The sequence below is a fragment of the Carassius auratus genome, chromosome 37, assembly GCF_003368295.1.
Source record: "Carassius auratus strain Wakin chromosome 37, ASM336829v1, whole genome shotgun sequence".
NCBI classification, from domain to species: Eukaryota; Metazoa; Chordata; class Actinopteri; order Cypriniformes; family Cyprinidae; genus Carassius; species Carassius auratus.
Genome location: NC_039279.1, coordinates 7,045,961 through 7,073,609, shown reverse-complemented (window position 1 = coordinate 7,073,609; position 27,649 = coordinate 7,045,961). Strand labels below are relative to the sequence as shown.

The window sequence follows — 27,649 nt, the reverse complement described above, 5'->3', positions numbered from 1 at the left end:
CATACTCATTCAAGTGTAAGTTCATTTTGTGTCCTATTAAACCTTCCTGCTTAAAGTTAATTTCTGTGATTAAATGGAGCAGATGAACTAATGTAACACGGTATAATGGCAGATGTTGGGTACTAAAAATGATCCTAGGAATTTCAGTGGAGGGACGTGTTTCAAAATGCAGGGGAAAATTCTTTGAGTGTTATTTAAAGGTGCTAATGAAGCTCTGCAGCTGCGATTCTTGTGTAAACCAGGCATATGCAGTCACTTCCTGTTTGAGGTTACTTCTAAGAATTTTAGATTAATTATTAAATTATATTATTTCCCTCTTTCACAGAAGAGTAATATTCACCATGTTGAGATCAAACGGCTGGAAATGCTTTTGATGGTAATTATATACTGTAGTAGGGTTTTACACTGGATATGAGCCCATTGATCAGCCCATTTGCTAACACCATAAAGAGCATGTCAGGAAGTAATCACCTTTTTCAGAGGTTATGGCAAGGTTATATAAGCAGGTTATAAGCAGGTGAAAATATGTGGTAGTTTTACAGCTCTATTATATACAAAAAATACATATTTTTTGTTGTCATTGTGTGTAGGATGCAATGCGAAAGTGTGAATGATGAATGTTTAGATGCACTATATTTTATTCTTCACTGTTAGGATGAGGAAGATTTGGTATGCAAAATATATTGTACAAATATGCTGTTTGTTTGTTTTGTGTGTGATAGTGGGAATTTTAACACATTTTGCCTTTCAAATCTGTGTAGAACTTAAACCAAAAGATGTGCTTTGGAAATAGAGAGCGGAAAAATATAAAGGTCTAATCAGACATGCATTTTTTTTTTTTTTAAATGCGTAAGCTGTATAAAGGGCCCACTTTTCATTGTATGCCAGTTTGCAAATATGACCACTGGAGTTGTATGCCACTGTGAATCACCCGGCTGAAGAGGATGTATGTGGTTGGGTTTGTCACATTTGTTTAGTCTGGTTATTGCATCAACATAAATCCACTTGGTAACTGTAACCACAGCTGCAATCAAACAGAAATTTAGTTTTTTTTATTAGTATTATTATTATTATTATTATTTCAGACAAAAGGTGATTGTTACTGTTAGCCTTTTTTATTATTGTATTTATTTCTTAACATATAATATTTGTTCATTTAAAACGTTTATTTTTGTGTTTTCATGTGGTGTGGATTACTTCATCAATATTATATACCAGTGCTGAATCTAAGGACTTTTAAAATGCCTAAAATGGGATATATTGTATTATAATGAGTGTTTAGTGCCAAGAGTGTACTATGTGATGAAATATGTATATTCTGTACTAGACAATATATAGAAAAGAAACAATCACTTGAAGGAGCTCTTAAACTGTCAATGATCATCTGGCATTGGCTAAAATTATTTGTCTTTGGAGAAAAAATAAATAAAAAAAATAACAATGACCCGATGACAGAATCATATTATTTTCTAAATAAAATGAAACAAAGTCAAACAAACCAATTTGTGAAATTATTTATATTTCTTTAAATCTCACCATCTTTTCTTACTATTAATATAAATTATATAATATAATGTAATGTCAATTTCATACTGGTCCTTTAAGGGACAATGGGAGACTGAGTTTACATTGGAAATGGGTGGAGCACAATCGCTCATCCTGATGCAAGGAGGCGGGGCGCTGTCCCCGATGCATTCCCGCGGGGGCGGGGTTATGGGCGGGGCTCGCAACACACGGTCAGAGGACAGTCTGGACGCTCGAGCTGCATTAATGCGCCATCGCGCTTAGAACAGTCAGTACGTGAAAACGAGTTCGTAAGGATTCCGCGTTGGTTGTCCTGTTTAACTACTTTTGATTATCTATAATCGTGTGATTGCAACATAAAGCTGTTAAAGTTTATAGGATATTGCCAACATTTGTCAAGCTGAGCCTCTCGTTTGTTTGAAATGTGATTCCATTGAACTTGGACTATTGTTGTTGGATGAGAAGCTCACCTTGGCTTTGAGGCTTCTGGTATCCAATACTACGGAGCAAACTTTGGTAAGACTTTACACTTTACATAAATTAGTTTCTTTGTGCTTATTCCAGAAGGTCCCACCAGAACTGGAGTTGCAATGAAGCATTTTCTCTTCAAGAGTCTTATGATAAGAGTTTTCATACAGACCTTTCTTCTCCTGCAGTTTAAATCAATGGCCAGTCAGACAGGTATCTCACTCATTTGAATTTTAAATTTGTTTCACAACTCTAGGTGGTCCCAAAGAGTTTCTCTGTTTTAATGCGTCAATGCTCAGACATTCCTCTACTGTGTGTTTGCTGTGTGATGATTCTATGACCATAGAGTTTCTATATTTTAGACTTATTTTTACCCTACAGTTTATGCATTAAATAATTAACTGCATATATACATTGTTAGAAGTGTATTTCTAAAAAATAAACAATAATAATAATAAAAAAATATATATATTAAATTGTAAAAATATTATGTAATATTTATTAATAGCTATAACAGTTGATTTTATTATTATTTGGCTTATTTTATATAATTTGATATTTGAAATGTGCATTTGTATTTCTTGTGGCTTTTTATCGGCTATTTGTGGTACACTGACCTTTTAACTTATTTTATACTTCATATATGCAAGTTTTTCATTGTTCCTATTAAATCAGTTAATTACAGTTATTTTGGTTTCCAGCCAAACGTATTTTACCAAACTTACCGGTATTTGCATTTCACCTTTCAGATTGGAAGTTTTGTATGCTACCAATAAACACAAGTGTGAAAATGAGTTAGCAGTGATTGCTAATGGGAGTCTTTTACATGCAGACTCTTGGGATTGCAAACAGGGGATATGAGGAGCTTGTGATTTTGAGTCATTCATATAGTGGTGTTAAATGCCAGGTTGGAGCTTGGAGCTTATGTTAGGCTGTTAGTTTGCTACTTGCGTCAATTGAAAAAAAAAAAAGAGTGGAAGAATTGTTGCACTTTAAACAAAGTGTTATGTATCTGCTTAGAGGATTGAAAAATCCAAGTTGCAATAAAACAGGAATCCAGTGAAGTCTTCCAAAAACCTCTTGTGAATTTCCAGATGCATTTCCCATACGTTGTCCAGAACCTATTGGTCACATTTCTTGCATAATACATATTGGTCAGACAGCTGCATTTTCACAGTTCGTTACACTAACGGCCCAAACTGTTGTTTGCCCAAAACTGGCAAGCACTTTGGTATTGTAAAATGTTCAGAGTGAAATTGATTGACCATAATGGGTTGACTCAACAGCACAATACTTTTGGGTATCCTGGGTTGGCTTTTCTTTTTTTGTATACAATTATGAATGTAATCTGTTGCTCAAAGAAGAAAATTAGTTTACATTTTTTCGTCTAAACATCTCAATTCATCTGAGCAAATAAGTAACACCAAAACTTGTTGTGTGGTGCAGAGATTTGACCCTTAACCTTTGACATTTTTGTCATTGTTGGTATCAATATTTGTGGAAAGGTGCATTAGTGTCTCAGAGAAATCCTTCTGCCAGAACTCTAAGGTCAGTATCTGCCCAGAGAGACAAAGTGATATGCTGTAAACCTGGAGTCAGAGCTGCCTGGTTAATATCCTGAGCTCATTTGAACATTCCACTTATAGCAGGCAGGCAGAGAGACTTTTCTGCTCTAAATTGTCGCATGGGAGATGTAGGCCAAGGTCGTAATGTGTGTGTGTGTGTGTGTGTGTGTGTTTTAAGGCCAGCCCGCTAGATGAATGGATAAATTCAGTTTGTTCTTTTTCCACTCTTTTTTTCCCCCTTATTTTCTCTGTCCTCCTAATTCTCTGCCCCCCTCACTTTGCAGCCCCAGTCCCTCTTTTCTGTCACTTTTAAAAGGAGGTTTCATTTATTTTTCAGCACTTTACACAGATACTGTGATAAAGAGTAAAAGTGTGTTTACCCCAAAATGAAAAACTTTTTTAGTCATCTGATGTTATTCCAATATGTGAATTGTATAGGGCGGCACAATTTGGGGAAAAGGCTAATTGTAATATTATTTAACTAATTCATTTTTATTTATAGCTGCAGCATAAAAAAATGGCTGCCCACTGCTCCGGGAGTGTGTTTACGGTGTGTGTGTGTGTGTGTGTGCACTTTGGATGGGTTAAATGCAGAGCACGAATTGTTAGTATTGGTCACCATGCTTTCCTCTATGTCACGTCACTTTTTTCTGATAAAAATTGCAATTGTGTTTTAAAGCACTATTTAAAAAAGCTGCGGATTTGAAGTTTCTGTTTGTAGGGCATAAACTGACTATAAATTATGGCTATATTTCAATATGGCTATAAAATAATGATAGTTTTGGTAGTGGTCATTTTTATTAAATGAATTAAGAATATTTGTATTGTAATATTTCAAAATAAATAGTTGTAAATGATACTTATCTTACAATACAGCTAAAAAATGACAATACTTCATTTCTTAGACACTGGACCATGGATTCATCTTATGAAGGAGCACAGTGACATGTTTCACTCTGAAACAATAAGCACATGCATTTAATAAATTAAATCGCAGAGATTTGATTATTGCACTAAACCATATCACCATACCTCTATGCTGTATTTTATTTATTTATTTTTCAAACAAGCACCCTAGCTGTTAAGCTTTAAAGCTATCCACAAAAAAAAAAAAAAAAAAAACAGTATTTGTTTAAGTATACATTGATTTTTGATTTCATGTTGACTTGAAATGCATCAGCAGCATCTTGCCCGATGATTGTGTGTGTGTACAGCTCTAGTGAGTAAGTGTGTATGGATTTTCAGCTGGCTGCCTTCCCGTCCACTGCTGATGTGATTGCGCGTGTGTGTGTGTGTGTGTGTTAGAGACTCGCACCGATAGTATGAATGATTCTCAGTGTACGGACATCACTGTGACTCTCTTGTGACTCAGCAACATGAGTCAGTTGTGCTGTCAGACAGCCTCATGCCCCGTGTTATGTAATCAGCCCAGCTGTCGACACACTCTGTACAGGAGGTCGGATGTCTGCACTCAACCAGGTGGGCTTTAAAAGCTTAATCTTCCTAAATTTAGCCCACAGGTTCATGTGTACATTTTCCGTTATGGTGGTTAGTTAATCATGGGTGTTCCTGGCCTTTTGTAGATAACTACACTTCAACACCCACCCATCCAGTCTGTGTCATAGATGTTTGGCATTACTTTATCACTGAAGTTAAAACGTGTTAGGCCAAAGCTATAGGCTGTAAGAATAAAATGTATAATACCAGTACTTGTTTTATAATACTGGTTATCCTTTCAAACCATCGTTGAACTATCGTTCAAAAGTTTGGGATATGTAATATTTTATAAAATGCCTCTTATGCTCACCAGGGCTGCATGTATTTTATTAAAATCCAGTAAATAAAAAAATAAAATAAAAGTAATATTGTAAAATATTGCCTCTGTTTAAAATTACTTTTTTATTTTATTATATTTGAAAATATAATTCATTCCTGTGATGCAAAACTGGATTTTCAGTGTAACATGAACCACGATCAGTAATTAATAGAAAATTAAAAAGAACAGCATTTATTTGAAACTGAAATTATTTGTAACATTATAAATGTCTAATATCTTTTGATCAATATAACGCAATATAACGCATATATTCAATATAACGCTGAATAAAATATTATAGTATAATTTTCTTATCAATTTAATTTAATTATGATTAGGCTTTGTTTTTATATTAGGTTTAATATTATTGTGATGCAAAATCACCTTTGAGCAGCACAGCACGCTGTTTATTATACAATGACAGGAAATGGCTGTTAGATATTGTTAGCTTTTATTTAGAAGACTTTGAACTGGGGAGAACTGTATTGCCTTCTTATCAGAACTCAAGCGAGAGTAAAACTATTTTAACCACAGCTCTTGCCAAGAGTCAATATTTCTGCACTGTCCTCTCTCCTCGTGAACTTGAATAAGAAAACCCAAGCTCTTTGTATCAAGCCCAGCTGAGGCCTCAGGAATCTGACACACTAGAGGCACAGAAGCGTATTTCCCTGAGCCAATTCTCCTGATTCCAAGAAGACCAAAGCCCTGTAGAGTCTAGTTCATATAAGAACTAGGTACTCTGTCATACGACCTTGTTTAACTTTCTGTTAACTAGTGTAGCTTGCAGTCTTTATTAACTGAAGTGATATTATTAATCTTTGCTGCAGATGTGTTTTCACAACTAAGTAAGCTATAATATATGCATTCCTGGAAAATTATTCACTTTCAAACTCAACATTTTGAATAAAATCTCGACCAGTGGTTAAAAGTTGACCGAGATCATGTAGACATTATAGCTTTAGATGGCATACTCACAGACCACCCACAGCTCATTCACTGACCAAAACAGCGGTGGTTGGGTGGGGGGGTGCTTGTGTTGCAGCTGCAATCTGATTAATTAATTTTTTTTTTTTCATTTTGGTCAATTGACCACGTTTCAGATAAACCTGCATCTAAACAGCTCATGAAACCAAAAAGAACTGTGGTTGGTCACTTTAAATGACAGTCTTTTCCAGTTCTTGAACAGACTAAGTTGTGATATACAGTGGACCGGACTTGGCATGTGAGACTTTGGTAACTTTAACAAAAGGCATTAGAAATCATGTAAAATAACCGTTGATATTATTATAGCAAAAACGATTGGTGGACTAATCATTTCCTATGTGGTGAACTCATGTTGATGAACACTGATAAGGAACTAGTCACTAGTCACCTCGTCTTTGGTTTAAAGACGAGGACTGTCAAGTTTCAGACTGAGAATCTTTGTTTACCTGATTTCAGCCACCCTCATTTTTGAGATCTCAAAAATCATAATGGGGATTTTTTTTTTTTTTTTTTTTGATAGTGTTGAAAGGTTTAAAACTGGTTTAATTGTGTTGCAGCTAAAAGATACTCCTTTGAGCTGAAGCCAGGTAATTTTTCTAAAGGTTTAGCTGAACATTTTTGGAGTGACGTTATCGGTAATGGCATAACGCCCTGTTGTTTCTCCTTAAGTGCAAACCTCTAAGCACGTTATTTCTTATAGTTGGGTAAGCCCAAAAACTAGTTAGGCCACATTTTACACAGATTGCCTTGTAATTTAGTAGCCATTTCCTGTGTGATTTAGTCTTTTGCTCTTTTGTTTTGCATCTAACCTGGTAATGATACCATTAGAGTGTTCATCGCATTTATTGACCTCCAAAATTTCCTGATAGTTTATCAGTGTTGGTCAATAGTAATGCTTGTGTTTATCCTGAACTAAATAAAACCAGATCCAATGATGATAATCACCGTAATTTCCAATGCCATTTTTTTGTGGACACTTGCTTGTGGTAATTATTTTTCACACAGTGAGAAAGGAACAACCATTCCATATGTTTCTGACTGTCTCTATGCTATTCATTCTCTGATGCTTTCTTTCTCCATTGCTCATATCTTTCTCCATCACTCATGTTCAATCAATTTCCTTCTTTCTCTTGAATAGAGCAACAGGTGGTCTCCGTCAAGCTTGTGGCTGGTAAAAAGGGAAAATTAGAATTTTTTTTTTCTCATTTAGTGTCCATTCCCATTCCATATGCTCTTGGCTTCACTTGAGTAATCCAATATCCATCTAGATCCATAACATATGCCCTCTGTCACTCTGTGTCATTATGCACAAAATAACCCACAATTGTGACCCATGCATATGTGGAATAATCATGTGTGGTCTCCAGAATGTTTATTTTACATAGCTTACTAGCAATTTAGCAGTTGCGTTTCTTTCAAAATAGACCAACAACTGACCTTTCACTAAGCTCCGTCCACCTTCTAGTTAAACTTGCCATAGAAATTAAGCGGTGACTTCTGTTATTTTATTTTGTTTGTTGTATTTTATTATGTGTGTATTATTTCTTTTTCAAACTGCTTGTTCATACAGGGTCATAAGGAAACCTTTGTTTCGTTTTATTATTATTTTATCGTATTAGTTTGAGATGTTGGCAGGCTTTCACAAAATGAGCAAACTTTTACAGTTTCAAAGAGAATATCATTGGAGGTTTATTTTGTAGCTATGGCCATATTAGATACATTTCTACTCCTTTTGTTTGTGTAAATGGATTGGCTCAAACTTCAGATTGTTTCTTCATTACGCTCTATTTCTGCGGCCTGTTTATTTAAGTCTATTGTGATCGCTGGGACTTTACTTCCACAGTTTCAGTGTCTCTGAGGGCAGACAGGTGGGCGTTTCCAGAGGCCTTGTCCTGTGGACGATCACTTTTATATGCTTCAGTAAACTCAGGCTGTAGGTCAGCATGTGTGTTGAAGGTAGAGTGTTGTATTGATTGGTTCAGACATGCTTCCTATTTTTAAACGACAGGAATCAGTCATGGTCTTTAAGTGTTGTTGATTTCAGATTAAGTGATTTAGGCAGCATTTAACACGATTGCTAGTTTGGAAAATAATGTCATGCTGATGCTACTGAAACTACATTTACAAAAGGCACTGCCTGTACTATCATTCTAAAAACCAAAAGTGATGTGACATTCAGCCAAGTATGGTGACCCATACTCAGAATTTGTGCATTTAACCCATCCAAAGTGCACACACACAGAGCAGTGAACACACACACGCTGTGAACACACACCTGGAGCAGTGGGCAGCCATTTATGCTGCAGCACCTGGGAGCAGTTGGGGATTCGATGCCTTGCCTTGCTCAAGGGCACCGCAGTCGTGGCATTCCCGGCCCGAGATTCAAACCCACAACCCTAGGGTTAGGAGTCAAACCCTCTAACCACTAGGCCATGACACCCCCCCCCCCAAAAAAAAAAAAAAAAAAAAAAAAATAATTGTGTTGTGTTAATATGTATTAACCACCTTTTTCATCATGATTGTTTTCTTGGCAACCAAAGTAAATGTTTGTGATGGTGACTGAGTATTTGATCCTGCTTTGAGAAATAGTTCTTAGTCACTGAATGCTCAGATTTATGGATTTTCTTCTCTTGTGAGCTGGAACATCTGGTTTAAGGGCTTTTAGACCTGAAGGAGCTGAACTGCACTGACAGCTGTATGTTAACAATAGTTAATTGGTATTTCGTCATTGCAGGACAGTTGTTATTGTCTAATGCTTGGTAGACTAAATTACTATAGTTATGAGTTTCTGACTAGTAAAACGTGAAGTCTTTTTCAGTCTTTTAATTATAAGGTAGAAAGTTTCAAAAACTCAAATTTATTGTTATAAATGTTTAAGGTGGTTATTATACATGTTTTTTTTTTTTTTTTTTTTTTTTTGATTGCCATGCTTTTTATTAAGCAGTTTTCCTTTTTTAAGGGTTTTGTTTTGGTAAAGAATATAGAAATGAATAAATGTGGAGATTAAATATTTTTCTATCAGCCGAGCAACTGAGCTGCATATGGATTTATTTCTTGCAAAGAAATCATTAATATAGTAATTTTGACATGAATGCACACCAGACGAATAACTATTCATCTATTTAAGACTATTGCATGATGACTTGAGATATATGGTGTATTATGTATGCTTTAAAGGAAAACAATTGCTCCTTGTGTGCATGTAAAACTCACACAGCAGCGATGTTGTATATGTGTGATGTTCTCAGTAAGTTTATGTGTGTTTCAGGTGCTAAGGATTATGGGAAGTCTTGTCGTGAACTGTTTCAACTGAAAACTATACATGAGTATTCAGTGGTTTCTCTGTAGATGTATAACCTGGTTTCGTCTTTGAGACCAGTCTTAGATCTTTCTCAGTTTAGGATGTGAACAGTGTCAGTCAATAATAATTAAATGGTGCACATTTCTCGAGGTCTTCTTGGATCGTTTTGATGCCGATGATGAAACAGAAAGTTGTAAATTATAGACATTTCTTTTCATGGGGTAGTCTTGAAAAATGCTGCTCAACTGGTGTTGTCTTGTGTTCCGGTGAAGAAAATAGTTTTTAAAGACAGGCTTTATAATGTCTGTAATGTATAACACAAACACCTGAGCATCCTTCATCAATGAATCATGCTGTAGACACGTTTATTGGCACACACATCATGTAGAGAAACCCACAGAAATTGCACGATCAGTGAAAACCTGTTTTCAGATGTAGGCAGTACTTCGTCTAGTCTAAACTGGTTAAACTTCTGAACCCAGACAGAAAAGACGAATGACCAGAAGTTGTCCAAAGTCTGCATTTCACAGTTTGAAGCCGTTTGAGAAGGTCAGCTGAGAAATGTCCTCTTTAAACCTGTTTGATCTGTTTGATTTGGGCAAAGGGCTTCATAAATTGTAGCTGTGTGGAAAACTGAGCAGGGTGGAGGAACACAATGGGCCACAGATGGGGGTAAGCTGTGTCACTTTTTACATAATACTAAATTAGAATAAAATAAAATTATATATATATATATATATTTTTTTATATTTTTATTTATTTATTTTTACTTTAAATTCATTTTCAGTATTAATAAGAGTATTTTTTTTTCAAAAGTGGTCATGTGACATAATTACTGCGCAGTTGGTTAGATTAAGAACTTACCCACTCTCTCTATCAGAATTGTTCGGATACACGTAACATTGACCTAATTTTCTCTGTTTAATGAGATGTTGGATGGAAATGCTCTACGAGGACTGTGGCCAGCCTGCTGGCGCACCGTCATGTATAGCCTTTGCCAAGATGGCACCAGACGATGTGTGTCTGCTTTTCTTCAACACTCTCATGCTTTTTTTCCCAGATGCTCGGGAAAGGGTTATGGGCCTGAATTCTGAGCAGACTTAGTGGTTCAAACCAGATTTTGTTGTTTGTATTTTCAAAATAAGTTCTCATTCGCTCTCTTCTGAGCCTGGGTTTGACGTTTTCTGTTTGTATATGCAGAATCGCACAGCTGTGAGAGGATTGTTGGCTGGATCTGAATCTGAAGAAATCAGGAATGTGGAGTTGAAAGGATCTGGAAAGTTAATCATCTACTTAATTTGTAGGGCAGGTTCTGTCCATGATTACAGAGCTGCGACCTTCACCTTGCAGAAAAGTGACTGACAAAGTAAAACGTGAGCCGTAATAGTTGCTTTGAGGAAAACCTAAAGCTTATAGAGGAATATTGTTCAATGTTAAGTCAGACTAAACGGTTAAAATAATTTAAGGTGTGTTTGTGTGTGGCATATGAGGCCTCGCTGGTTTAAACACAGGTTTTTAGTGTTTTCTGCTGTCTAGTGTGTAATCCTTGTGGTTAGTTTCAGCATGTTTGGCAGAGAAACTCAAAGCACAAACACACACACACAGTATATCTGTTTACCCCGCTGGCTGCTGAATGCCGAATAAGCTAATGCATAATATCCTGCCTTGCCCAAGCCAAGAGAAAACTTTCAGAAACTAGACTGGGAGGCTGATAGTATTACTCTGCACTGTGGTTGAACTCCGAGTTGTTTTGTGAGCGTTTCTTTGTCCTTCAGCTTGTTATAATCTGTTAATGGTACTGTAGTTTAATAAAACCATTTAAATACAGTCCTCATTTATTCACTCTCATGTCACTTCTACCCTTTCCTTCTTCCTTTTGAACACAGAAGGTGACTTTTTTTATTTCCTGGTCATTGTTTTCAGTATTATGTAAGTGGATGAGAACTGGTGCTTTTCAACTTAAAAATGATTTTACAAAAAGTGCCAAGAAAGTGGTTCATCAGAGATGTTGGCGAGTATGGTGACATATTGATATAGGTTTCCGCTGTCTTCAGAAGCCATAAAATAGTAATAGTAATAAAATAGTGTAAATATCCAGACATCCACCCTTTTCTTCTCTGATTTGTTAAAGGGGGGGGGGGGGTCAAATGCTCGTTTTCACTCAATATCCTGTTAATCTTGAGTACCTATAGAGTAGTACTGCATCCTTCATAACTCCAAAAAGTCTTTAGTTTTATTATATTCATAAGAGAAAGATAGTCTGTACCGATTTTTCCCGGAAAAACACGTCCGGCTGGAGGCGTGACGTGTGGGCGGAGCTAAAGAATCACGAGCGCGAGTAGGCTTTTGAGTTGAGAGCATGTGGAAGCTGTGACACAGATCCAGAGGCTGAAATTTAACAAGAGCAGCATCAGCAACGACGTCTCTATGTGGTATGTACTAAAACTGTATATATTTGCTTAGCGGTAAAGTTCCACTTTATGTCGTCTTTTTTTTTTTTTTTTTTTTTTTTTAAGCTGTACATGTGGAAAGTGCAGTTTGATGACAACATCACATGTTGTTTACTTGATGTGCTTACGCGCCGATAGCTAAGTTAACAACACAGAGATATTTGAAGCAGTTTTACTCACCGCCTGCGGTTCCAACACATGATCGTGACCCTTTTTCGTTGGGACTGCATTATCCTTAAGAAATAAACGATGTGCAAATCCGGCGTCAAACTGTGCCTTGTTTGTAAAACAAGCATCTTCGAAATGCAGGGAACAAACAAAAACCCTTGCACAACTCTCGATGCTCTGTAAAAATAAACTCCATCCACTGGTCCCTTAATGCTGTTTTTTTTTTTTTTTTGGTAATCTGTGCAGGGTTGTCTTGCCCTGGCAACCAAAAACACACTTCTGTGACATTTCGCGACGCTCTCACTCTGATCAGTGAAGTCTGTTGTGCTCTCAGTGCGCTGCTATACGGGAGCGCGCGCTCTTCCGGCAGAAGTGCCCTCAGGACCCATATAAGGAAATTCCGCTCCATCTAACGTCACACAGAGCCATACTCGAAAAAAACTTTCCGAAACTTGTGACAAAACGTACGTACAAAACTCTGTCCATGTTTAGCATGGGAATCCAACTCTTTAACAGTGTAAAAAACTCAGTATGCATGATATAGCATTCCCCCCCCCCCCCCCTTTAACCAAACTTTTTGAAGACTTGGAATTAAAGACAGTTTAATGCTGCTTCGTGTATCTTTTTTGATCCTCGAAAGTTCCAATTGACCTTCATTGTGATTGTGTGACACAGAGTAACCAGATCAGAGTTCAAAATGTTTGCTTTTTATACATTAGCACTTAGCTAGAAGTGTTAGGGTCTTCATCCTGCTCTCACTTGCTTGCTGACTGTGTATCAAAAAGTGTCTCTTTTGTTAGAGCAAAGGGATATACATGATATATCGGTGAAATACATGATATTTCATGTTTTTTTTTAGAAATTTTATGGGTGTGAAAGGAGATTCTATTGGTTGATTTGGTGGGTGTCTTCATATCTTCCCTCTATTTCCATCTGTTTACACTTTATATCTGTGTCTATGAGGCCTCAGGCCCGTGGAGGGGTTAACAGGAAAAACAGGTTGTAATTGTAGTCAATAATAACATCTGAAATCTTTTATGATTTCAACCAGTTCCTGGTTTCAATGACATTTTCAAGTTAATATTTGTGTTACCTTGCTATTTTGAGTACCACTGTGCTGCAATCATAGAGGCATACATTTAACCTCAAATCAAAAACTATATTTTCTACAGGAAGTGCAATATTTAATTATTATAAAAAATGTATTTTAATGAAAAGTGTCCTTTTATAATTTTTTTTTTTTTTTTAATACAAGGCATGTTAAAGCCTTAGGAGTTAAATAGATGAAAAAATTTATGGGTTCATTGAAAAATTATACACAGACACACACACACACACACTCATGTGCATAGTACTATATTGTATTTGGACACGGCTCCATTATGATGTAATTGAATACAGTGGTCTGTTTTCTTTATGATCCATATTTTTTCTTTTTCTTTTAGGACATCCACCTACATTTTACATATGTTGATTTTATCTTGATATGCTTCAGCTTTTTTGTATAGAGAAGTAGAAAAAAAACAGACACTGGAATCTACAGTTCAATTCACATGCATTCTTGAGATGTAAAATAGTTTTTGTTTATATACAATAACAAATATATGGACATATGAAAAGGATTATGTTTACTGCAATAGCACCCTAACCAACCACTAAATTTTTAAAATTCATGACTAAAAATATTTTGTAACATGATATTGATGTACAATTTGCATGGTAAAGCAATGTCTGATTTTAAAATGGGTTTTAAAGTATGAATTTTGATATTTTAAGTTTTCAGTTGATATATAATTTCTGATGATTTCTAAAATGTGATAGAGAAAAAGGCAATGAAGAAGTATTTTTTATTTTTATTTTTTTTAACAAAGGTCAAAACTCCTGGTATAATGTAGATTTTTGAGGGTGCACTCTTGTCTTCAATTGGTCTATTACTTTTCCTACATCATTTGTAACAAAAAAACACATTGGTAAAATATTTGGGAGTCTTAGACCTTTCCAACGATATATAGTTTGTCAAGATTAGATTAGATTAGATTTTAATATATTGAAGTAGACATAGGCATCCCGTGTTCGGGATGGGATGACAGTTAAGGGGTTTTAAGAGCCGAAACTCTTAAAGGGATTTTAAGCCTTAAAGAGATTATTTTATGTGTTGTGCAGACATTAATCAAATTGTGTCTGTGCCTCAATCCTGCTGTCCTAAATCTCAAATAATCACAGGCCTGTTAAGGCCTTTTCTGCATGTTACTAAGTTAAATTTATTTTGGTACAAAGACAAATAAATAAATAAATAAATAAATAAATATATATATATTTATTTCCTTGTATTTTATTTACTTAATTTCTTATTTTATTACTCTTTTGCATACTTTTTACATTATTGCCACATGCCTAAAGCACATGTAAAATGTAGGCTAATGTTTAATAAACAATTGTAGGTCATGCCAGATTGTGAATAGAGACATCACTGACAGGGTCACAGTCATTTAGTCATTAAGTCATGTCTAAAGCGTGTCTATATACTTATATAATGTATAATGTCTTAGTCAGTATTTTTTAGTTAAATATAGAATGTGGGTTCAGGAGTTTTGTACTGTAAAAACATAAAGCTGCCGTTGTGATGGAAGAATAATTAAGATGTTTTCCAGAACTCCGTAGCATCCTATTTAATAAGTAATGATCACTCTTAAAAGATTAAAACGGATCTATGAATAAAAGTACAGTAACATTAAGTGACAGCTGGTGGTTCATTCAGCAGAACGTCTCATGTAATGACTTCCTTCCTTGTGCTTTGCATGAGATTACAGTTTATGCAATAGATTGTGACATCATGAGTTAACAGCATGTGATGAATGATTCTTGTAGTAAAGATGTGAATCATTTATACCATGATTGCTTTATTTTCCTTGGTCCTAATCTCTCTTTGTGCATAAAAGTGCATTACATAAATACAGCTGTGGGTTTGATGGCCACATTCATACTCAACCCCCAAAATATTTCTCCATTTTTAACCCACAATCCAGCCCTTGTTTTTCTACCATCATTGCCATAAGGGCCTCCTGCCAGAAGAGACTGACTAGTAGATTTTTTTCTTGTGAGAGTGTTTTGTGCTTCATACTTAGGAATGTTGACGAGACTGAAACGGGTCTCCTGGTATCCCGGTTTGGAGCCTGTGAAACGAGGCCCTGCAGATGTGTGCTTAGACCCTCACTGAGTTTGATCTCGAGGGTGCGGGCAGCTGTGAAGTTGTAGGTCTCCAGTGAGCTCCGTTATGTACACACATGTCCAGAGGGAGAGAGAGATCTTTAGCTGTTGTGGTGTCTTTCAGAAGCTGTTAGGATTTTTGTACTGATGTGTAATGATGCTGAACACAAATGGCATGCTCTGAAATCCCCGGAGCGGAGCTGTTAATGAAGCGTTTAGATGTGATGTGATTGCTGGAAATGGGCATGAACAGGACCAAAGACTCTCAGTATTTTTTGTGAAGATTGGTTTTTCAATTCATGACATTTGACAACACAAAGTGAATTTGTATAAAATAATACAAATTATAAATAATAGTATAATAATATTACAATTATAATTATTATTAATCAAAACTTATAAAATATGTAATTTTGTTGTTTTAATTACTCCTCTTTATTTATTTATTTAGACATTTATTTAGTTATTTAGTTTCTAATTTGCATTAAGTCATATAATATGGAGATTATAGATTCATGGATTCATTTTGATTATTATTATTATTATTATTATTTTATTTATTTCTTTAAGCAAAGGTACATCTGTTTTTAGATTTGGATTTATATTTGTTTTGAAAGGTATGTTTTACTAAATTAATTTAATAGTTTTTTATGGATCGAAACTGCTTTAATTACTCAATTAAATTAATTCTATAACTTTTTATTATTTATTTTTTATATTGCAAACCAGTTGAATGTATTGCAATTAATCATGCCTCATATATACAGTCCATAATTGGGGGTTTTCCTACCATTGGAGCAATAGAGCTGTTCACTTGTGATTTATGATCTGCATTTTCAGGCCAATCGAGAAGGCTAATTCTGCATGGGTTCTCTTGGGAAGTTTCCTAGCGGTTTTCAATTTATGAGTAAAATTAGGTCTGAGGTTAGTATAGGAAAGATTTTTCTTCATTCTGTTGATTTATTTGATCAAAAACTGTTAGTGCCTATTTAGGAGCTTTTTTGTATAGATGTGCATGCATGCAAACACACACAACACATCTATCTAGTAACCTCGGAACGGGGCGATATTCTGTGATTCAACAATGAGGTCAGCCTGCCAGCGGGCAGAGCTGAATCCTCCGCAAGGACGCCCAGTTCTTTGTCTTAAGTGGAGAGCTTATTGTCTATCAAACCTTCTTCTGTTCTCTCACAGCTACAGTCCCTCAATGGGCTTTTGTTGTCAGAGATGCAAATGTTTCGGTGGGGTGACGTGTCTTTGGAATATTGTTGCCTGGATATCATTCATCCAAATGGCGTGCACACAACTCAGGGGTGGCTATGAAGTCCTGTTTAAAAACATTGAGAATTGTGGACAACCGTCTAGATGGCAACAAGTAATGTTTTAATATGTTTCCATCATAGTTTTTAGACAGATCAGACTAGTCTTCTTTAGGATTATGTTTGTTGAACAGCTCAGTGTCTTTGATCTTGGTTTGTTTGAGGGATTGGTGCGTCTCAAGTGAAGGCTAAGAGGCCTCCCCTGTGTAAAGAAGCAGATAATCAGATTATTAAACCATAAATCACAGCGCCCAGCTGGGAATCAGAATGTTCAGAGAGCTCAATGATTAAGAGCATTTGAATTATCTCGTATAACTTTTTTTTTTTTTCACTTTCCATTTTTTTCATTCCCTCTAGTCTACACAGTGACCTTACAATAAGTTGATACAACTGTCATTAGTCTTCCAAGACATGCAAAATTATTAACTTTAAGAGAAAGGACAAGCAATGCAAAGAAAAAAAAAAATTTAAAAATACAGCTGGAAATCAAGAACTGGTTCTTGTTCAAAACAAAATAAGCACCCCCCCCCCAAAAAAAAAATAAAAATTAAAAATTAAATACAAATTGTGAGTAAATTTAACTGTAATATATTTTCTAAAGCTAAACAGAATGGTAGTCGTTCTTTATTTGCTTATTTTAATTATTTGCTTCTTGCTTTATGTATATATTCACATTATTTATTTATAAATTCTTAGCAATTTTTCTTATTTACATTTGTCATTGTCATTATATAAAATGTTTACTTATTTGAAATTGTTGCCGCCAATAGCCTCGTATCTTGTCGACATAAAGCGCAACTTCGCTCGTGGCGACCCGAGTTCGATTCCTGTCTCGAGGTCCTTTGCCGATCCCACTCCCTCTCTCCTCCCAGTGCTTTCCTGTCGTCTCTCTCTTCTGTCCTACTATTACAAATTAAAAGCCTATAAAAAAATTCTAAATAAAAGTTCCAAAATTGCGATTTTCATTAAGATTCTTTAACAGTTTTTGGAACCTCTATAAATGATGCTGTTCAATCCGTGGAAGAATGCAAGAACCACCTTAAACAATGTCTAGCCATTGTCTTAATACTTTTGTTTAATTTTGTCTGTTCGAATGATTTAAGAAGCTTTTAAACACTAAATGCAAACCAGTAATTATGGGAAACAGAGTTTTTATGTTGTTGATTTCAAGAGATGTTGACAATTTGATATGTTCTCATCATTTGACACCAGCCTCCTAAAATAAAAGCAGTAAGAATGTTATCCAAAGTGTTAAGTGGAACTAGAATCTTTAAAATCCTTATATTCCTATACCCAGTTTCATAGGAAAAGGAAGGAGTGTTCAAAAATAAGGGTAAAAAATGCAAGCAAGTTGTCTGGGGAAAAGGAATACTAAATTGTCAGAACTAGACCTGGAAGAAAAATCTCAGGCAGCTGCAGCGGAGTACAACAAAGAGTAAAGGTCTAGATTTCCTCATGATATAAGAGCCTGGCATATACTACATAGAATTTTGCAATGGATGGAGTTGAGTTTAAGAAGAAATGCAACTCTTTTGCAGCTCTGGACTCCCAGGATCCTCTGAGCTTATGGTTATGTAATCACAAAGTGAATGTGGATATGTGGATTTGGAAAGTAAGGGGATTTGTGACTTGGATGTGTGCCTTGGACCACATTACTATCCGAAATCTGCATTGCAACCTTTTGTTTGTTTTCAATTTTTTTTACAATCTTTGTCTTATTATTATTATTATTTTTTTTTTTAAACAAGACCACTTTCATTCAAACTTCATTTTTTGTAGGACTCCAATAAAAAAATAAAAAAAAATATTTTACTAAATTATAATTGCACTTTCTATACAAGTATAACCGTATTAACTTACAGGTTGAAGAGAGGAGACTTCTGGGTGCTTTTCCAGGATCTTTTTTCAGAGCACTGATGTCCTATGCCAGTATTAATACTAGCATGTTAATAAAAGTCAATAATACTAAGGGCCTAGAATTTGTTGTGCAATGTGTGGTTTAATTCCAGCTTTATCTATTGAGTAAACAGAAGGTTCACAAGTTCATAGCAAGCTGAGCTGGAAGTGTTCAAAGTTCCGATGGTGGGGTGACCACTATGCTAAATCAGTGCTTGTGCAACGTGTCACCCTTTCACGACCGCATTTCCTCCAAGAACAATAAAAAGGCTCATGGATGGAATAGGAATTTCTTTTCCGACCTCTTTACACCTCTTCTTCCTGGTGTTACATAATAAAAGTGGCTTTACTGGTGAAATGCTTCATGATTACCCCTTCCCTGCGTTTTCTTTTGCAAAGCCAATTTTCCTTTATAATTAATCATTTAAAACAAAATGGGAAATACATTTAATATGTGATGTCATTGTAATGTCACATAGTTCAAAATTCCAAATATCATGTATGATTCCAATAATTTCTACTTGCAATATAGTCCGTCAGTTGACGGTTCAACTTAAGCTCTAAAATCAAAAGAGAATTCTTGATTCAGTAATAAATGTTAGCCTTCTAATAAAATTACATTTATTGTGTCTTTTCTCTTTTATCATAGGTCGAATTGCAGATGTTGAAGGCTGGACACTATGCTTTAAGGATAAAAATGGCCACATGTCCTGGATTCTTGGAAGAATTTTCATCCTGACCACTGTCCTGGATCTACACCGTCATAGGAAAGAGTGACTCATTTCTTGTCAAAGAAAGACTTTTACGATTTTTATTTTTCTGTGGACATTATTTGAGTAGTCATCATGCCAATTCTGAAGCAGCTCGTGTCCTCGTCCTCCCAGTCGAAGCGACGTTCTCGTGCTGACCTGACTGCGGAGATGATCAGCGCACCTTTGGGAGACTTCCGTCACACTATGCACGTGGGTCGAGGAGGTGACGCGTTCGGGGACACCTCCTTTCTTAGCACCCGCTCAGGGGAGCCACCAAAGGAGCCGGAGGTACAGCAGAGCTCACCTAAACAGAGCCTCCTTTCTCGTACATTCCGAAGCAGCAAACGTTCGCAGTCGGCCAATCGTGACAAGCTTGACAAATCCAAACTGGCGCCCCCTGGTGGTTCGCCGAGTTATGTAAAAAATGCAATCTCACTGCCATATTTGAATGACGATGACACAGGACTAAGTACTGGAATCCGCTTTCCCAAGAGTGTGTCCTCAAGTCCTTTAAAGAAACTTCCAAATGACGAAATAAAACCACTTAATGGAGCCACGGCATCCCCTGTATCAGACTTAGAGCTGGACGAGAGGAATTTTGGAGAGCTGACTGACTTGCGTCCATCGGTTCCTTATACCGGAGGCATGAAACGTACCGAGTCCATCATGTCCTTCAACATTGATCTGGGTCCCTCAATGCTTGGTGACATCTTGAGTGTGATGGACAAGAAGGGCATTGACGATGACGATCTGGGATATGAAGAGGGGAAGAGTTGCGAGGGATTCAGCTCGCCAACCCAAAGCCCACCCAACGAGGTGGAAGAAGAGGACTCTCTTCCTCCAATCCGGCCCCCACGCCAAAGGCCAGTCACCGACACTTACACTCCAGAGCTCCAAACCAGGAACCATCAAAACCTGGACAGCTGTTCCCTCTCCAGTTCAGGCTCCACCGTGCTGGATGAAAAATCCCACAATCAGATGTATGAGGGGAACACAAACAACATCAAGTTCAGCTCACCTCGAGTTCAAGACGACGGGGACTTCTCCTACATGGATGACGACGATGATGACGAGATTAGGGTGTAAAGTGAACCGTAAGGTGCCAGAACAGTCTTTTGCAAAGACTAAAAGAAATGGTGGAAGTGGGTTGTGGTCAGTTTGTGGAATATAAAGCCTGTACATTGACTTGGAGGACTGATTTTATAATGGAGATGAAAGGGAAAAAAAATAGTTTTAGCCCTTGCTAAAGGCTTTTAGATCAGGTATATAAACCCTTTGTTACTAGTGACTTTCACCAGAACCAACACAGCTGTGAGAAAAAATGTGCTTGCGTGTTTGGATATGCCAAGGCAAGGGAATTCCATTTCAAATGGTAATTACAGTCTCGTGAGTATCATTAATGAATTCCAGTGTTGACCACTTGGAATGCTGATACAGGAGGTTTGTGTGGAACCAAGCCTCACATTCTCCCATGATAGTTGCAGTACTCTAGCTAATGCCTTTACATCCTAAAAAAAAAACGCCAACTAACGCCAACAGTCTTAAGTTTCCTACTGTATGTTTTACAGGTTTTGATTCCATCTTTAAGTTCCTAAATTCTTAATTTTGCCTTGTATACAAAACCATTATGATGTAAATGGTGAGATGATTGGAATACCATTAATGTGTTTGGAGGTTTAACAGAATGCTTTATCTCTGGTATATGTTACCTTTTTCCCAGTTGTGTATGAAGTAGATCTGGACTTTGTCATGTGTTCCATGCATGTTTGAGAGGATTTCCTGTCAGGTATCCTGTCAGAGTTTTGAGATTGATGGGATGCAGAAACCGAAAGCAGTGGTGACGTCACATTACTTGTAGGCAGTAGAATCAGTCCAAGTGGAACCAATTTCAGTTTGTGTCAAGAGGGCTGAGGAGTGTTATTTGATTATCATTGTACAGGCTCATAGAGGAAGAGTGTAGCTCTCTTATTCAGGGTCTAACGTAGTGCCTCGCTCATCAGCAGAAGTGGTTCTGGAGGGTTTCATCTCTGAATGACTTTATAGTTCTTAGAGAGAGATCAGCACCCCATGATGAGACTGTAACTTCTATAGCCACTCTGGGAGTTAGTTCCATACCCTTTGCACCAGTTAAATGTAGACACTATTGTACTTTATTAAAATTCTTAATGAGCAAACTCTCACCACCATCCAATTTTATGTTAAAGTTATGTAAAGCTTTCACTATTTTTCCTTAAAGGTGAAGTGTGTAATTTCTGCACCATCGGCAGCACTAAAATGAAATCTAAAAAAATGCAAAAAAACATTTTTAGTTTTTTTTTTTTTTAGTTGGGATCTTTACATAAATTGCAGGACTATGATAACCAATCATTAGAGTTTGAAGGCGGGGCTACACATTTGTTTGACAAGTGGCAGTCTGGTAATGTTTGAAACTTGTTATTTTTTAAATTTTGTTTAGTGCCACAGAAAAAAAACACTTCAGATTTAGGTCATTGAGACTTTCACAAACTATACTAACAGCAAATTTGCCCTTATACTGGCAGGATTATTAACACTATTAGAGGCTGTGGGGTTTCCACTGAAAACCTAAAATAATTACCATCTATTAAAGCTAGTATTAAAAGTTAATTGTGCACTTTGGTAATTTCGTTTTTTGTTTTTTTTTCATGACACAAAGTTATGGTTTGGGGAGATAATTTAAAACCGTCCCTCTCTTGATATATGTACATCATGTTCAGTTAATCATTTACTGTATATTTGAGTCTTTTGATTGATGCTGTTGTTTAGTCAAGGGTGTTGGCCCTGTTATCTGACATTTATATAAGCACGCTGAACTAAAGAGAGCACCATTTTGTAGAATTGGTTATTTTTTTTTAATCTCTTGGTTTCAGTGGCACAGAATTGTTTGTACAGACCTCTCTGTGGCCTCTTACCTTCACTTTGTGAGCTCAGTAAGGCTTTATATCCACTCTAAGTCTACAGCTACATTATTTCCTTGCTCACCTGTCAAGTGTTTTTGGTTGATTTGTGAAATCAGCATGTTTGTACAGAGAAAAAAGCAAGGTATGATTTGTAAGAAAGATGTTTGTAATGCTGTCTCCATGTTTCCTAGAGAGGATTTCACTGTGGGTATAGAACGGTTTGGAAAGGGCTTTATTAATTGGGTTCGAAGGGCTTGGGTTGCCTGATATCTGGTCAAAATGCTGCATCGTGCTGTTTTGTCTGTGAGGACAAATGGGGGATAATCGAATGTGCCAGTGTCTTCTATTCCTCTGTTTTGTTGCCCAGTTTTTGATCATTTTATAGGTTAAAGATGTGGTTGTGGAGATATCACCCTGCACACAAAACTTTTGAAGAAGACCAGATGTCCAGAACTGAAAAGTGAGCTGGAACGCTGGACTTTTTTAGAGCAGCAGGCTCCATCTACAGTTTCTGGGTAGTTTTCTTTCAGGACATTAATACTTTTACTTGTGTCTATGCTTACAGAGAGAAAACTGTACCCTCCATATACAATGGCATAGAGGTTTCTATAGTTTCTTTGCTTGGTTGTGCACACAGGTTTATAATAATTTATAACACCACAATCATCTACAGGTGCTGCAGAAAAATGGTCGTCAAAACACTAAAATATAGTATGAAACCATATCTTTAATTTCCAGGTATTTGCTGTTTATTTTATTTCACTTAATGGCTGTATCATTATGTATTGAAATAATATGAATAATGTCCTGCCTTAATTTCCCATGCAAAACGACAGTTATATTTTTCAATAAAAGAAAAAGCTGATAAACTTCACCAGTGGACTGTAATGTGTACTTGTGTTTATGACTGTCAATGCGAATCATCATTTTAGAATAAAACACAATAGCTGAGTAAGTTTGGTCGTGTTGAAGGCCTAGTTTTCCAGTGTTGTAGATTCACACGGATAATGACCATCCTCAGGCTAAAAACTACTGAATCAGAGCGGTGTTGACTCGGAGAAATGCTGACACAACAGATCTGACTTATTAAATTCCAGAGTCAAATATTAGATTTCAGAAAGTAAATTCTTCTTAATAGGTGGAAGCCTAAACTTAATTTTATTAAAATAGAAATATTTAGGCTTACAGCACCTGTGAGGGCCTCTTTAAAACATGAGTAGAACAGCTCTACCAAGACTGCATGGATCATTGAATATGCTTTCTGATTGAAATGTGTACATTTTCAGTTTTCAGGATTTTCATGGGAAATGCATTGGGGGAGCGGATTCAAAGTGAACATAAACGGTAATGTAAGTTGATAACTTGATGTGACTTTATGCATGGATTGGCTGAGCAAAAATAAATAAATACAAACAACAACAACAAAAAGTTATATTATATTGTGTTTTATTTTTATGTGCTCCAATCTAAGCCTATATAGCATAAATGTGTTCCTACTGCCAACTTGTGGTCAATCCTCATTCAACAAGTACAGTTCAGTTCAATTTTATTTATATAGCACATTTAAAAACAATCATAATTGACCAAAGTGCTTCTCAAGATCCAACAAAGAAAATAAAAAAACTAATTATTATACAGACAATATTACAAAAAGTTGCAAACAAATTAAAACAAAATAACCAACAGGCCAAGATATCAAAGCTCAACTAGAATTAGAAGCCAAAGCATAGTAATGCGTCTTAAGCAAGGACTTGAAAGCTTAAGCTTAAGGTAACTGACAAAAAAAATCGCTAATATGCATTTTAAAAAGCAGGACTTTCCTTTCAATGCAAAGTTTGTTTACAAAAAATTGGGTAAAATGTCTCACAATTGTTTGTGACTTCACCTACTGAAAATGTGCAGACATATAACCTTTTTGTGAATAATATATGAATTGTGCATATTGTCACTGATTGATTATGGACTATTGAAACTACAAAGTAAATAGTTCCTAATCGAAATTGATAAATGTATAACCTTTAGCCATTATACCCTTTAAAATATTAAACAGGCCATGGTCGTTTTCCCTTCTGTTAAATAGTGAGTTAAGAGGGAAGGAAATGGTTGCCATTTAGAAAAAGCATCATATTTAGATGTTCTGGATCCAAGCTGCTTCTTCGACTGGCCACTAGTCTGGCTTTCTCTATGTCAAAGGCAATGTCAGCCGGTACCGCAGTAGAGACAACAGCCAGGTATTTGCGTGCAACCTCACTCAGGTACCAGTCTTCATCTTTCGGGAATTTCCAGAATGCAAGAGGATCATATTTAGTTGGCAACATTTTCTTTTCCAAGTATCTCTTCAGAGCCATATCAAAATTGCCTGGTTGTCGAAAGCTTCTCCCTTGGTTCTCTTCATTCAGGTGTTCCATTTCAGCAATGATCCTTTTCGTAATGCGTGTGAAAGTCCCTATCTCAGAGAGAGCGATGTCTCTGTATCTCAGGTTAAGAGTGGTGCTCAATGTCAGCCAGTCATTTTCTTTGGCTCTACTGAAGTGATGATCCAAATGTTGTGCTAATTCCTTTGCAAACTCATTTCCGCTCTGTTGCAACTGCTTTAGCTTCTTCCTTATGGCTTCCACCTGTGGTATGATGTCTGCAAGTGAGTGGTATCGTTTTGCTGGTGATATGATATCCTGGAATGCCTTCAGGGATGATATTGTCTTGGTTATGTTTTTATTTTCATGCTTGCTTAACAGTAAGTCAACATTAAATTCAATTAACACTTGGCGTATGGCCTCATGCTGCTTTGAGATTCTTTCTAGCATATTTAGTGTAGAAAGCCATTTATCACCCTTGGTCTCAGCCAGGTTATACTCCGGTAATCGCAGGTTTTTTGAGCCTTCTTGAGGTGACCTTGTGCTTCAGCATTAGAAAAATACTCTGCTATTTTACAACATCTTTCCACCAGCGCTTTCCAGACAGAAGATGCTTCAAGTGTCTCCTTGAAGACCACATCCAGTGTGTTAGCGAAGCAGGGTATGAAATCCCATCCTGCTTTTTTGATGTCTTTCTTTATCCCATCTTCATTTGTCACTACCACTTTAATCTTGTTTCCAATTCTCCATTTATCTGCTATTTTCAGAAGCTGTCCAATAATATTACTGTGTTTATATTCTTCAGGTAGAGGTGTGGTTTCCAAAACCCATGACTGCTGAGTCCATGTGTTATCGATCAGGTGACAGGTAGTTGTCATATAGGTTTTATTTGCTGTGGTGTTCCACACTTCAGAAGACAATGCAACGGTATCTACACTATCTAGATTCTTTTGTACACTTTGTGTTTTTTTAAAAAATGATTGCTGAAGTTTTAAGAGTATGTCAGTAGATGTTGGTTGATTTTGAAACCTTGCACTTTTCATAGATTTGTAAAAATTTAAAAAGCCAGGCTCTTCAACTATAGTATGTGGATGTAAATCTGAAATGATCCAATCCAGTAAGGGGACATCTGTATCATCTGTAGAAGGAAACCAGTGACTCATTTTACTTTTTTTTTCTTTTAATAATATTTCATTCTTATATAATGTTTGAATCAGGAAACATAAAAAAAATGTATTGAAGAGAAAATATATATATATTTTTTAATATATATTTTTTAGCCTGTATGGTCATTAGATTTACTGTTTTGGAAAACGGACTTGAACTTGTCCTCGCGAGTACAAATGCATGTGATGTGCGATACCTGTGTATAATTTAGTATTGAATCATTATGACCATCAAGCACATGGTTTAAATTTAAATACAGATGATTTGATTTTAAGATTAATTTAGCTTAGTTTTAGTTTTTTTTTTCCCTCTTTTATGTTATCTCACCTCTTCTTTCTCTGTGCCCATCCTGCTTGTAGGGTTGGTATCTTTGAGACCATCTGGTCCTGTCTGTAGATATGCAGTACAATTCAGATATATACTTAATATTTAACAGCACCCCCCCCATTTTTATTACAGAAAATCAAACACTCACCAAATGAAGATGCAACTTGTAAACAAGTATGTAAAAAAAAGAAAATGCAATCATGGGGTGGGGTTGTGGGTTTGGTTTAAATATAGCTCCGCCTACCTCACCTTAGTTTTTCTTGTTTCAGTTGCATTTCTGAGAAAGTGGTACTGATCTCTTTCTTTCTTTCTTTCACCCTAGGTAGGGCACTTTCGTTGGCGATTAAGATAAAATCACATTTGGCCAATGCCTCTGTGATTTCTTGGTAACAATTTACATTAATGTTCCATTATTATAGTTAATGTTCATTAATGTATTCACTAACATGAACAAACAATGAACAACACATTTATTACAGTATTTATTCATCTTTGTTAATGTTATTATTTATTTCAAAATACAGCTATTCATTGTTAGTTCATGTTAGTTCGCAGTGCATTAGCTAACTGATGTTAACAAGCACAACTTTTGATTTTAATAATGCATAATAAATGCTGAAATTAACATGAACTAAGATTAATTAATTAATTATGTAGAACTATTGTTCATGCTTAGTTCATGTTAACTAAAGTGGTTAACTAATGATCCTTGCAATCGTCAAGTATTACCGATGTCTTTTATGTTTCACAAAATTAACCGTTCTGCCAGTGTGCCATTTGATTCTTAACACAGACATTTCAATATTTTTAAAGTATAGCCTGCTTATGAATAAACAATATATCCAGTAACACATCCTTAGACTTGGAGAACGCAGTAAAATAAAATAACCCAAAATAAACACTCACCTGAGTATGCTTTTTTTTTTTGATTCATGTCTCTGGATGGTTTGGGAGGAATCCGAAGAACACAGAATGTCACACAGAGTCTGTGTAGTAGGGATGTTCAGTAGTTTAGGTTTCGGTTCTGTTTTCTAGTTCTTGAGAAGGGTGTGTCTTTGAGGTAATCAAACAAATTATGTATTTTGATCAGGTTTTGAAGGCATTATGGCGGAGTCTCGTATCCCAGCAAACATGCCCGCGCAGGACCACTGCAGGACACATCATTATATATATATATATAGCCAACCCATTCTCACTCCAAAGGCGTCAAAAACCGAAGTATGGTCAAGCGCCCCTAGCGTCACTTTTATGACGCCAAATGTGCCTCCGGGCTGCAGCGATACCTACTTGAACCACTACGACCTTCATTGCTTTCAGTGGGAAACTTTTGGCGTCAGAATTCGACACGAAGACATGAGATGTTTATCGCTATGAAAACACGTTCAAGAAGTCTCATTCAGCACACATCGCGATACTTGCTATCAGTTCCACTG

At 36.2% G+C, this 27,649-nt stretch overlaps 2 protein-coding genes across 3 annotated transcripts; one reads left to right on the top strand and one right to left on the bottom strand.

Moving 5' to 3' along the window:
- Positions 1-1,737: 1,737 nt before the first annotated feature.
- On the top strand, positions 1,738-23,242 carry LOC113056019 (cdc42 effector protein 4-like). 2 transcript variants are annotated; one of them, XM_026222466.1, is made up of 2 exons: positions 1,738-2,040; positions 19,348-23,242. In XM_026222466.1, exon 2 carries the CDS (start codon positions 19,544-19,546, stop codon positions 20,534-20,536), a length of 993 nt encoding a protein of 330 aa, XP_026078251.1. In that variant the 5' UTR covers positions 1,738-2,040; positions 19,348-19,543; the 3' UTR covers positions 20,537-23,242. The 2 variants fall into 2 exon arrangements, with proteins under 2 accessions (XP_026078251.1, XP_026078252.1); XM_026222467.1 differs by lacking the exon at positions 1,738-2,040 and adding an exon at positions 2,065-2,205.
- On the bottom strand, positions 22,104-27,471 carry LOC113056020 (uncharacterized). The gene is made up of 3 exons (XM_026222468.1): positions 27,123-27,471; positions 26,217-26,279; positions 22,104-25,860 (listed from the first exon to the last, which is right to left on the bottom strand). The coding sequence occupies exons 1-3, from the start codon at positions 27,148-27,150 to the stop codon at positions 25,175-25,177; spliced, it is 777 nt and encodes a 258-aa protein (XP_026078253.1). The 5' UTR covers positions 27,151-27,471; the 3' UTR covers positions 22,104-25,174.
- Positions 27,472-27,649: the final 178 nt, after the last annotated feature.

Excerpts from the sequence above, each read along its gene's own strand:
- LOC113056019 (XM_026222466.1), top strand. The coding sequence starts at position 19,544 with ATGCCAATTCTGAAGCAGCTCGTGTCCTCGTCCTCCCAGTCGAAGCGA.
- LOC113056020 (XM_026222468.1), bottom strand. The coding sequence starts at position 27,150 with ATGAATCAAAAAAAAAAAGCATACTCAG. Across the intron at positions 26,280-27,122 it reads AAAAAAAAAAGCATACTCAG|ACAGGACCAGATGGTCTCAA; the intron begins GTGAGTGTTTAT and ends GCATATCTACAG. Across the intron at positions 25,861-26,216 it reads TGGGCACAGAGAAAGAAGAG|ATGATACAGATGTCCCCTTA; the intron begins GTGAGATAACAT and ends TTCCTTCTACAG.